Source organism: Thamnophis elegans, chromosome 10, assembly GCF_009769535.1.
Source record: "Thamnophis elegans isolate rThaEle1 chromosome 10, rThaEle1.pri, whole genome shotgun sequence".
Taxonomy (NCBI): domain Eukaryota; kingdom Metazoa; phylum Chordata; class Lepidosauria; order Squamata; family Colubridae; genus Thamnophis; species Thamnophis elegans.
Genome location: NC_045550.1, coordinates 60513663 through 60526510, shown reverse-complemented (window position 1 = coordinate 60526510; position 12848 = coordinate 60513663). Strand labels below are relative to the sequence as shown.

General features: G+C 41.8%; 1 protein-coding gene across 1 annotated transcript in view; it reads right to left on the bottom strand.

Moving 5' to 3' along the window:
- USP13 (ubiquitin specific peptidase 13) overlaps positions 1-12848 on the bottom strand; it is a 113226-nt gene that overhangs the window by 81420 nt on the left and 18958 nt on the right. Inside the window, 1 exon segment of the mRNA XM_032225993.1 lies at positions 11120-11245. Within this exon segment, the coding sequence (XP_032081884.1) occupies positions 11120-11245 (126 nt within the window).

The following is a 12848-nucleotide window of genomic DNA, read 5'->3' as shown; positions in this document are numbered from 1 at the left end:
AGGGAGGGGAAAAACAAACAAAGTTACAAAAAACATAAAAACCATGCATAATTAAAAAAGCACAACAGTCATACCATTCGAAGTGGGGCAGCGAGTCTTTAGCCCCAGGCCTGTCGGAACAGCCAGGTTTTAAGGGCTTTGCGGAAGGCCTGGAGGGTGGTGAGGGTACGAATCTCCACAGGGAGTTCATTCCAGAGGGTCGCAGCAGCCACAGAGAAGGCCCTCCTCCGGGTAGTCGCCAGTCGACACTGGCCGGCTGATGGAATTCGGAGGAGGCCTAGTCTGTGGGATCTTATTGGTCTAGTGGAGGTATATAATCCTGTTACCACATATATCTAATCTAATCCAATCTAATCTAAATCTAATCAAATTCCAACCTTCTTTGTTATTATTAGCATGCCAACTATACGTTACAACCTACATTACAAACCTGCAAACATTGTGGGAAACATTTGTGCCCTAAATTAATATACACACGCTATACTTAATACAATATGTATTGGTGTATATGTATATGTATATGTATATGTATATGTATATGTGTATATATATATATATATATATATATATATATATATACTATATATATATATATATATATATACACACACACACACACACACACACACACACACACATATACATACATACATATAATCTAGATAGATGATAGATAGATAGATAGATAGACAGACAGACAGACAGACAGACAGATAGATAGATAGATCATAACTTATAATTATATAATTATAATATAAAAAATGTATTGTCAATTTTAATTGGGTTTGGGATATTCCATTTAATTTTTTTTAACTTTTATATTATGTGTTTCTTTTAATTGTTGTACGCCACCCTGAGTCCTTGGGAGAAGGGCGGCATATAAATCTAATAAATCTCAAATCTCTCAATCTCAATCTATAATTAATATCTGCAAAGCATTCATACAATCAATAAAAGACAGCAACTAGTTATATGCAATTTGTATTTACAGTCCAAATATTTTTTTAAAAAAAATCTAAACTTTTAACAAAAAGTTCATATATGAATACTATAGATGGTGCAAGTTTTGAGATTTGAAGGGGGGGGGAGTGCTTCAGTACATGTCATCTGTCAGGAACTCCTTAAAGCAAAAAGATATTTTCTTGAGACTACTCTGCAACTACTGTATGTGGGGCAGCTATATAGTCCCAGCAAAAGTTACAACAACTTTAAAGGGCTAGTGATTTGTCCTATGCAAACACCCACACCTTTCCCCCTTCAAATTCAAAGTGCTATTTAGATCTCTTAACTATACACCTTGAAAGCAAAATCTCAAAGAAAAGGAGGACACAGGTGGTTTTTAGAAATCCTACAGAGTCTTACATGTTCACTAACGTTCAAAAACTGAGATACAGGAGTGTAAAGAGTGGGGTAAGCGTGCAGGAGTGTGGGAACAGGTCAAAAAAGATGGCAGCCACAGTTATGTGATCATAGCTACTATCTTGACTTTGATTGATCGTTCATTAATGTCTCTATAGCTCTGCATATCAAGATCCCTATTGAGATTGAAGTCTACAAATACATATATTTCCACCAATCTTTATCACATCTTCTGTCTTTTGTTTACTTGTTGGCAAAAATGTAGTTCCACTTCCGAATATTAAACTAAAATAATAGCATAGTACACAGACACCTTGTTTTGTGATGGGTTTAAGCATCAAGTGTTCTATTATTACAGAATTAATAAATACATATATAAGCATCTATTTGCCTTGGCTACTATGAAAAAGACTCACAAATAGGCGAGGTTACCAAAAATGTGGCCCACAGGTGACCTTCAGCCCAGCAATGGTACTTCTGAAGCAGAAGTGGGTTCCTACCAGTTCACACCTATTCGGTAGAACCAGATCGTCAAATCTACCGAACACTTAGAAGAGGTTCCACCAGTGGACCCGGAAAGCAGACCACACCTACAGAAGAGGTTCCAAAATTTTTTGAAACCCACCACTGTTCTGAAATCCACACAGACCTCCCACCCACCCCGCCACAAGTCAGTTTTGGTCACCCCAATGTAGAAAAGATGTGGAGACTCTAGAAAGAGTGCAGAGAAGAGCAACAAAGATGATTAGGGGACTGGAGGCTAAAACATATGAAGAACGGTTGCAGGAACTGAGTATGTCTAGTTTAATGAAAAGACGGACTAGGGGAGACATGATAGCAGTCTTCCAATATCTCAGGGGTTGCCACAAAGAAGAGGGAGTCAAACTATTCTCCAAGGCACCTGAGGCAGAACAAGAAGCAATGGGTGGAAACTAATCAAGGAGAGAAGCAACTTAGAACTGAGGAGAAATTTCCTGACAGTGAGAACAATTAATCAGTGGAACAGCTTGCCTCCAGAAATTGTGAATGCTCCAACACTGGAAGTCTTTAAGAAGATGTTGGATGGCCATTTGTCTGAAACGGTATAGGGTTTCCTGCCTAGGCAGGGGGTTGGACTAGAAGACCTCCAAGGTCCCTTCCAACTCTGCTATTGTATTGTATTGGATTGGATTGTATTGGATTGGATTGGATTATTGTGTAAACAAGCCCAAAAATTTAGCCTCCTTTTTTTCAATTGTTTTGGAGGTTAAAGGAAGCTTTAAAACCTTTCTATTACCTAAAATATTCAGAGTGCTAAAAAAAAAACCACCATGCAAACTTTTTGCAGCCAGCCAGGAAATTAAATAAATGATTTGTCTGAAACGGTATAGGGTTTCCTGCCTAGGAAGGGGGTTGGACTAGAAGACCTCCAAGGTCCCTTCCAACTCTGCTATTGTATTGTATTGATTATAAATTAAGTCTAAAGTAGACTGCAATCACAACTGCTTAACTAAACAGAGAAAGCCTAGCTAATAAGTAACGCAAACAATTAAATCAAATACTGAATGGATAAATAAGAACAACTGGAAATTATGGAAAATAGATACTGATACTGTTCCTTGGTCACAAGGTGATCACATGACCTCACTGCAACCGTCATAAGTATGAGTCCATTGGCAAGCACCCTAATATAAATCCTGTGCTACAATGGTCATAAGTGTAAGAAATGGCCATGAGTCCTTTGTTTCAGTGCCATTGTAACGTTGAACAGTCATTGTGAATTGTTGCAAACCGAGGACTACTTGTATACAGAATGCCTTCATCTGCATTGGTGCGTCTACTCAACAACAGAAGAACACAAAGCTGTAAAAGTCGAATCGTCTTTGATCCAACACAAACAGTAAATATTGTACATTAGCTTCTGTGGTCAAGTGCCTGACAAGTTTCTATGTACCCAGTAATGTTGTAAACCTACTAATGTTGTAAACAATCCTCAAGCCAAACCCCCTGGTACATAACTTCAATAGTTTTCTACAACTTGCTGGAAAGATTTCCAAGAAACCGGAAAGGACATTGCTGGATTCTAAAGTTACCACTGTAAATTAAAATTAGTATTATCTTTGTTTCCAAAAATACAGCACTGTTACCAGCCAATAATGCAATTCTAGGCTGCATTAACAGAAGGATACAATCAAGATCCCACGAAGCTCTAGTAGTGCTTTACAAAGCCTTAGTAAGACAGACCACACTTGAAAAACTGCATCCACTTCTGGTCACTACAATAGAAAAACGATGTTGAGACTCCGGAAAAGAGCAGAGAAGAGCAACAAGAATGATTAGGGGGCTGGGAGCTAAAACATACGAAGAATGGTTACAAGAATTAAGTCTGGTGAAAAGAAGGACTAGGGGAGACATGACAATGGGGAACCAATATTTGAGGGGCTCCTACAAAGACAAGGTGGGGTCAAAGTATTCTCCAAAGCACCAAGACAAGAACCAGTGGATGGATGGAAACTAACCAAGGAGGGAAGTCACCTAGAAGTAAGGAGAAATAATTTCCTAATGGTGAGAGCAATGAACCAATGGAACAATTTGCCTTCAGAAGTTCTGGATCTTCCATCATCTGAGGATTTCAAAAAAGAAACTGGACAACTATTTATCTGAAATGGTATAGGGCAGTGATGGCTTTTTTTGTGCAATGCCCAAAGCGCGCATAGCACTCGCGTGCACCTGCACCCATAATGCAGTGCGTGCGCACACGCACCCCATCCCTTCGTGCATGCACCCCGCCTCCCCAACCAATTTTGGCTTCCAGGTTGGTGCAGGAGGCTTTCCAGGCCCAAAATGGGGCGCTGGGGGGCGTTGCGTACACACACACCCCGTGTCCTATTTTGAGCCTGGAAGGCCTCCTGCACCAAGCTGGAAGCCAAAACGGTATGAGAGTGCTGTACGAGGCCCCAAAATGCAATGTGAGCACCCCCACGCATGCACGCACGTGTCCCCCCCCACATGCGCCCTGACGCATGCACGGCAGAGACCCGAAGACCAACTGGCCAGCGGGAGGCATGTGTGCATGTGTGGTGGAATGGGCTGGGGCAACGGCTGATGCGCCCTCATAGAGCATTCTGCGTGCCACAAGTTTGCCATCACAGATATTGGGTCTCCTGATCGAGCAGGAGGTTGGACTAGAAAACCTCTAAGGTTCCTTCCAACTCTATTATATTTCTAAGTGCCCCTGAAGTGCTCTTTCTCTAGTAATTTCCAGAAAGTTCAAGGAATCTACCTCCTAGAAAGAAAATCAAAATCAAGCACAAGATTTTTGCACTGCATAATATGTAACTGTGTGTGTTGTGATTCCCCACCAGCCAGCCACCCCCACCTATCTATTAAAGCTCCAGAATCTGGCAGATACAATATTTCCTTTTTTTTAACTTCCCAGAGCGATTGGTAAGTGCTTTGCTACAAAACCATCAAAGCAATTTTTTATAACGCAAAGTTGGGTAACAACAGCCGCTGGTGCCAGCTGCTACAAAGCTGATCCTTGCAGGGACGTTATTTCTAACGCAATTACAAAATGCTTGCAAGGATTCGAAACTCTACTTAGCAAGAAGAATTCGATAGAAATGTCAAAACAGGTAATAAAATACTCCGTTATCTACCCAAGCATGCCCTAAACAGCATTATATTTTATTCAATGAGGGCCGCCACAGCAGAATAAATCAAACATGTAAAAGAGCTGAGACTTCTTGTCATAAACCGTGAATTGCCAAAAACTTAGAATGCGGCATTTCCGGAGGAGATGATGCTCACCAAGCCAAAAAGGGGGCGGGGGGAATCACAGAACAATTCTGCCTTTTTTGTTTCTTTCACACATTTCTCTACTAACAAAAGTTGACAGACAAAGCAGTAAGGAAATGTATGAATAAAACCAGAGACCTGCATGATTAATCTGGAAGCATTTATAAAATAACAGAAAGTAAGCTGAGATGATTAATAAGTGTATTTTTCACCCGAGTCATCAATTTATTTATTTGAATCCAGCCTTTATTATTTTTACAAATAACTCCAAAGCAGCCAACACATTCCTCCTCTGATTTTCCTCCCAACAACAATCCTACATGCTGTCTATTATGGGTTATCCCAAAGGTGGATTTTCAAGAGAGAACAACTGGACTTCCTTTGTTTTTCCTTGAAGACGTTTTGCTTCTTATCAGTGGTGGGTTCCGGATCCCGGTGCAATCGGTATGGTGCATTGGGGCCAGGCATCCACCATATGAAGGTGCGCAGCGCGCATGCACGCACACACAGTGCCCGCATGCGTACTTACCGCCTGCGACACTCCTCGACCTCTCCGTGATGCTCCAACCGCAGTGTAGAAGCCTCTTGTTCGTCCTCTGTTTTTGCATCCATTTTTCATTCGTTCATTGGGAGTAAATCTTTCTAATATATTTCATACAAGACCCCCTTCCTTTTCACTTAATTTTATTTTAATTTGTTTCACTTTTTTTCTCCCCCCCCCCTCTCCTTTTTTTCCCAAGATCTACTTTTGACAGGACCAAAAACTGCCCTGTCCTGTATTCAGAACCAAGAGCCAAGGTGGCGCAGTGGTTAAATGCAGCACTGCAGGCTACTGCTAGATCAGCAGGTCAGCGGTTCAAATCTCACCGGCTCAGGGTTGACTCAGCCTTCCATCCTTCCGAGGTGGGTAAAATGAGGACCCAGATTGTTGGGGGCAATATGCTGACTCTCTGTAAACCGCTTAGAGAGGCCTGAAAGGCCTATGAAGCGGTATATAAGTCTACTGCTATTGCTACTGCTATTATTGACCTGTTTTCCATGACTAATTCTTTCATGATTGTTTTGCCAGGAACAATTAAATTGTGCCCTTCGCCTGGGTTTTTGAAAAGCTATAAAGGATCTTTTATAGCTTTTAGACTGGCTTTGGGATTTGATGTGTTATAAAGTTCTCTTCCTGCAGGAGAATGTGAGTCCTTCAAAATAGCCCAGATAAAATAAGACGTACAAGTATGAATATAGCTCTATCATTATTGTAAACTACACTATTAGAATCTTGCAAGATCTTGCAAGAAGTTATCCTCCTCTTCTTTTATTCTCCAGAAAACTAGGGTGGGTTCTTTCTGAAATGCCTCTTGTGCCTCTTTTCTTTCTATGGACTCGGAAATCTTTTTTATTGCTTATTGACCAGTTTGGTTCTTCCTCCTCCCAGTGGTGGGTTCCAGATCCCGTTGTAACCGGTACAGTGCAACGAGGCCAGATGTCCACTACATGAATGTGCACAGAGCGCACATGCGTACTTACTGCCGGCGACGCTCTGTGATGCCTCCATGACATTCCAGCTGCTCGGCGGAGCACTGCGCATGTGCCGTATTCTCCGTGTGCATGTGTGGAAGCCCCCAAAACCTCAAACACTGGTAAGGAGTGCGGGCAGGCAGGTGGGCCCTCCAGAGCACCGTACCGGAATGGTATCTGGTGCTTCTGGCAGGCACCGCTACGCCCGTACCGGGGTATACTGGTCATAACCCACCACTGGTCTTTCCCATATACCCATGATAGCGAACCTATGGAACGTGTGCCGGAAGTGACCCACAGAGCCATCTCTCTGGGGACACAAGCCATCACCCGTTGCTCTTCCGGGTTCCGGCGTGCAGGCCATCTGGTTTTCATGTGTGCGGGAGCATCAGAAACCACAAGAGCAGTCGCCCAGTTCTTCCAAAATAGAATTAATAGCAAGTAATAAAAGTCCTTGTTGAAATAAAGAAGACTTTAATCCATAGGTTAATCCATAGGTTAAAAAATAAAAATAAAAAATAGAAGAAGAAAAACTGATCTGCTCTCTTTAAAAAAAAGTTATGAGCACTTCAATCCACAAAGCAAAATTAAACACACTATCAAAAGCAATCGGTTAATTTCGCTGCTTATTTTCTTCTGCTTTTGGATTTAATTTAACTTAAAAAAAAAATTAGGTAGTCTTTTCCAAAAAAATAAAGTTTCCTCACCAGATGGACACACTTTTTCTTTCCGCTTCCTTTCTGTTCCGGAGCCATCCCAACTTCATCAGCCTGGGGCTGGACTTTTTGTCGCCAGCTTGAAGAACTTCTCTTGGATCGATCAGGGACTTTGTGGTGTCCCTGAGATCAGCAAGACTTATTCTTTCTGTTCACCATCTCTACCGGATGGTTTAGGCCCGATTGGACCACCCAGCGGCAAAAGTACCGGCAGCAGTCTCGGAGCATCAAGACCACACATCCGTATCGTTGCGATGTTGGCTCCTCCTCCAGCCCAGTTCTTCTGATTTCCAGTGTGTGCATGCGCACCATCCACCTAGTCTTCCGGTTTGTGGTGCACATGCACAGGCGAAGACCAGCTGGCTGGTGCACATGAGCATGCTGGAAACCGGAGGATCATTTTCCCAGCCCGCATATGTGCACCGGGAGGCTGCTCTTCTGGTTTCTGGCATGCACTCACGTTACCGAAAAGGTTCGCCAACACTGCCATATACCATCAGAGTTTATAAATTGTTGCTAAAGGTGTTTGGAATATTTTGAAATATTTTGGAACTTATCTCTATCAATGTGGTATGTATAGATGCTGCACAGAGTCTGCTATGACCAGAGTGGCTTAGAATGTATTAATAATTTATTGAAACTAATAAATAATGATTAAATAATCAGACAAGATCAGCTCATCACAAGCTCACATCATCTCCATCCAACCTCTTACAATCTCCCCTAAATGGGAAGATATGGACTAGGTCACACCCTTATCCATGCCAAATGTTGCATTTCCTTCTAACAGTGTTGATAGTTACTCAACAACAGTGTTGAGCCGAGGTGGCACAGTGGGTAGAGTGCAGTACTGCAGGCCACATCAGCTGACTGCTATCTGCAGTTCCGTGGTTCAAATCTCACCGGCTCAAGGTTGACTCAGCCTTCCATCCTTCCGAGGTGGGTGAAATGAGGACCCAGACTATGGGGGCAATATGCTGACTCTGTAAACCGCTTAGAGAGGGCTGAAAGCCCTATGAAGCGGTATATAAGTCTAACTGCTAACTAACTAACTAGTAGAGTTTGGACACATTTCCCGTGTACTATAAGCAGAAGTAAAATCATGTTTTATCCCCAGGAATCTTCACATTATCTTATGCTACCTTTTCTCCCTTCCCTTATTTCCTTCGTTCCTTTCAGTCAGAATTGACTCCTGGAAACCATTTCAACCAGTTTTCTTAGCAAGATTTCAAAAGTGGTTTGCCACTACCTTCTTTCTAGGATTGAGAGGGAGTGATTGGCCCAAGATCATCGAGCTGGCTTCATACCTAAGGTACGACTAGAACTCAAGGCCTCCTGTCCCAAAGGTGCTTTTTCAGGAGGCAACTGGACTTTCTTGTTTTTTCTTTGAAGATGTTTTGCTTCTCATCCAAGAAGCTTCTTCAGCTCTGACAGGACAGTGGGGAATGGAAGGATTTATATTCCTTGCAGACAGCTGGTCATTTGCATCCTTTTAGAGGGTCATTGAGGCCACTTGGAGGTTTATCTGTGTCCTTGGAGGTTATGTGTTCAAAGAAAAAACAAAAAAATCCAGTTGCCTTCTGAAAAAGGACCTTTGGGACAACCATGACCTGGATGACTGAGAATCTCTATAGATTCATGGTCTCCTGGTTTATATTCTGGTGTCTTAATCATTACCTACTACATCAAGCTGGCTCTCCTATGCTACCCAGAACATATACCATATTTTTTGGCGTATAAGATGTATCTGGTTTCCCCCTAAAAGTGGGTGGAAATTTAGGTGAACGAATACGGGCATTTTTGGCCTCCTGAACTCTCCATGTGTTGCGTTTTCACCCTCCCTGGCCCCCAGAAGGACTCTGCAAGCCAAAAAAGAGGACATTTTTGGTGAAAACGGGCCCTTTTTTTTGCGAAAACAGAATGTGCAGAGCACTGCAGAGTACTTCTGAGGGCCGGGGAGGCCGAAAACACGATGCACGGAGCCCCAAAACTATTTTATTCTTGTTTTCCTCCTGTAAATTTAGGTGCGTCTTATAATCCGGTGGGTTTTATAGTCAAAAAAATATGGTAATATAGATGCTACTTTGCAAGTCACAGTAGTGTTCCCAGCTACGACAAATATGCATGATTCAGTTAGAAAACCTCAAGTCTGATTTACAGAAAGATCTGTGTGTGCTTTGTCTACATTAGGCAACTGTTGCTCTCCAAAGATTTCAGTCAGACCTGGTTGAATTGCATTTATTGTTTCAGTAGCAGTGAACATTTTTATGGCTAGCCTGATTATCCATCCTTCCTTCCTTACATCTGGATTTAGGATCAGCAATATCAGGCCTAAGTCATAGTAAATTTCAATTTTGACACCTGGTAAATATGCCATCATATATAAGTTAATACATCCTTAAATGATACATCTTAAATGCATCTATCCTTAACTGATAGATAAACATAAGGAGAGATATACAGCAGTCTTAAATCACGTTTTAGATCCATCTTCCTTTTACTTATACCCTTTGTAATGAAGCAATCATGGATGCTCCTCATAAATACAGATAGAATGACATGAAAAATGTAGGAAATACTATTCCAAGAGTAAGAGCTTGACTCCCTCAAGGACCTCGGAGTACTCATCTCAAACGATCTAAGTGCCAGAGCTCACTGTAACAGCATTGCCAAAAAGCCACTAAGAGTTGTAAACCTAATCCCGAGTAGCTTCTTCTCCGGTAATATTGAACTGCAAACTAGGGCCATGATGGCAAACCTACAGACCATGATATTCAAAGTGGGATCTAACCAATCCCAAATAGAGATGAATCATAGACTGGAGTGGTGTGGAGTGGAGTGGAATGGAGTGGGTTGGGGTGGGATGGGATGGGATGGAATGGAATGGAATGGAATGGAATGGAATAGAATAGAATAGAATAAACAGAACAGAACTCTTTATTGTGATTGGACACACAAGGAATTTGTCTTTGGTGCATGTGCTCTCAGTAGGTTCCACCACAAAACCGCGGACGACAAAACCGCGGTCGACGAAAGCGCGTATGTGACGTCATCAAAGCACGACGAAAAAGATCGAAAAATGTAAAAATAAAGCGAAAACCTTACCCTAACCCCGCCAAACCTAACCCTAAACCTAACCCTAAACCTAACCCTTAACCTAACCCTAAACCTAACCCTAAACCTAACCCTTAACCTAACCCTAAACCTAACCCTAAACCTAACCCTTAACCTAACGAAAAACCTAACGCTAACCCTTAACCTAACGCTAAACATAATGCTAACGCTCTAAACCTAACCCTAACCCTTAACCTAACCCTAACCCTAACCCTTAACCTAACCCTTACCTTTATGTGAATCGGCTTGCTGTAATTTAATTTTTATTTCAATTTTTCGATCTTTTTCGTCGCGTTGTGATGACGTCACATACGCGATTTCGTCGACCGCGCTTTTGTGGAACGCGGTTTTGACGGGTCACGCTCTCAGTATACATAAAAGAATCATCATTGCCAATCCCCCTATGATCAAGTTCCTCTATATCTACAAAACCAAGGAATACTCTACAATTCAGACCACATATTGATGAAGCTTCCATTACAGAGATTTGAAGAGGTCTTGGAAGCAGAATGTCCTCAATAGGTATTTATGAACTGCACAACTTTATAATGCCATTCATCAAATTACATTGTCAAATATAAATGCTAAAGTAGCAATTTTTGAAGCAGACCTTCTGAAGTCCGGGATAGAGAATCACTTACCTCTCTCACGTGCCGCTTGATATGCAAGTATACACACTGCCCTGTCTTGCGATAGTGCCTTTCTACGTGTTCCCTTCCGAATCCCAGGAAAGTATTCATGCAAACATAAAGGCCTCCTTCGGAATCCTGCAGAGAAGAATAGAAAATTGTTTAGGGCACATTTGGGGCACTTGACAGAATTCTTCAGCATGGTGAGAAATATAAATTCCCTTTAAAAAATTGAAGAATTGGAAAATATCTCAAATGTCTTGTAATCTAACTCCCACATAACTGGAGAATCTGATAAATCAGTTTGGACAGATGGCTATCCAGCCTCTGCTTTAAAACCCTATGAAGAGGAAAATGCTGCTGTCAGGGTTCCAAATAACATGCAAAATTAAATCAGAGTTCAAGGCAAAGTATTGCTCAAAGTTCCAATTTATTAAGAGAGCCATCTGGGAAAATCCGAATCTGAAAGCGTCCTGGTTTTCCCCACCCAGATGAAAGTTCAAGATCCTGCCGCCACACATCCACCAGTCCATCACATGGCCCAATCTTCTACTGCCATGCTGGCAACTTCCACCCATCCAGTTCTGGTCAGGTGCAGAGGTGTAGAGACAAAGGATGACCTTGGATTCTAGAAATAATGATACTGCTAGACCAGGGGTCAGCAAACTGCGGCTCTGGAGCCGCATGTGGCTCTTTCCTCCCTCTGCTGCGGCTCCGTCACCAGTCGGCTCCACAATTTTGAGAGGAGCTTCCGGTGGGGGGGGGGGAAAGAAGCACAGTGTGCCAGGAGAAGACTCTATGGCAAGGGGGAGGGTTTTCCAGTTGTCTCCACAATTGAGAGGGCTTTCAGTTATGACAGGTAAAAGAAAAAGTACGCCATGCTAGGAGGAAATTCTATGGTGGCGGAACTGAATTTCCGGTCAGCTCCAGATTTGAACAGGGGGCTTCCGGTTAGGACTTTTGTGGCTCCGGGTGTTTTCTTTTCTGTGAGAAACGGGTCCAAATGGCTCTTTGAATGTTTAAGTTTGCTGAGCCCTGTGCTAGACAATCTGGTTGAATATTATATGTGATACATTTTATATGTTTATTGCACAGGATAACACTGTATTATTTTCCTTCTGAGCTGCCTGGAGCCTATGGGATACAATAAATTTAAAATAATAATAGCTCTGAAATAGCGTAAAAGCACTTGTGATAATTAAATAAATGCAAGTGACACATAAATAATTCTGGAATAATTATCCTTTTCCTCTTCCTAAGCAATCTTCTCCTAATGGAATTTTCCAGTAGATAATGTTGCTAAGAAAAACCGATAGAAGGCTTAAAGAACATAAAATCATTGCAAGTATTTTGGATTTAGGCTGTCCTTGAATAATCCAGATTCCGAACATCAAAGGCATGGGTTTTTTTGTATGAATGTTTTGTTTTTTTATTGTATTAGAATATGTTCTTTAAAATTATTGCTTGACTGCTAGCATTTGTAACAAAGACAACCACAAACTTCAGAACAATTAATAAAGGAAACCCAAAAGTGCTTTTTCAAGAGGAAACTGGATTTTCTGATTTTTCTCTGAAGGCGTTTCGCTTCTCATCCAAGAAGCTTCTTCAGCTCTTCCTTTATAAAGGAAGACAGCAAAGTCAACAACAGAACTTCCAAGCGGTTCCCCAACAAATGTGCGCTCGACTAAAGCATGCCCCATGAAACCGCAGCGACAAAACCGTGAGTTCTAAATTGCACCGA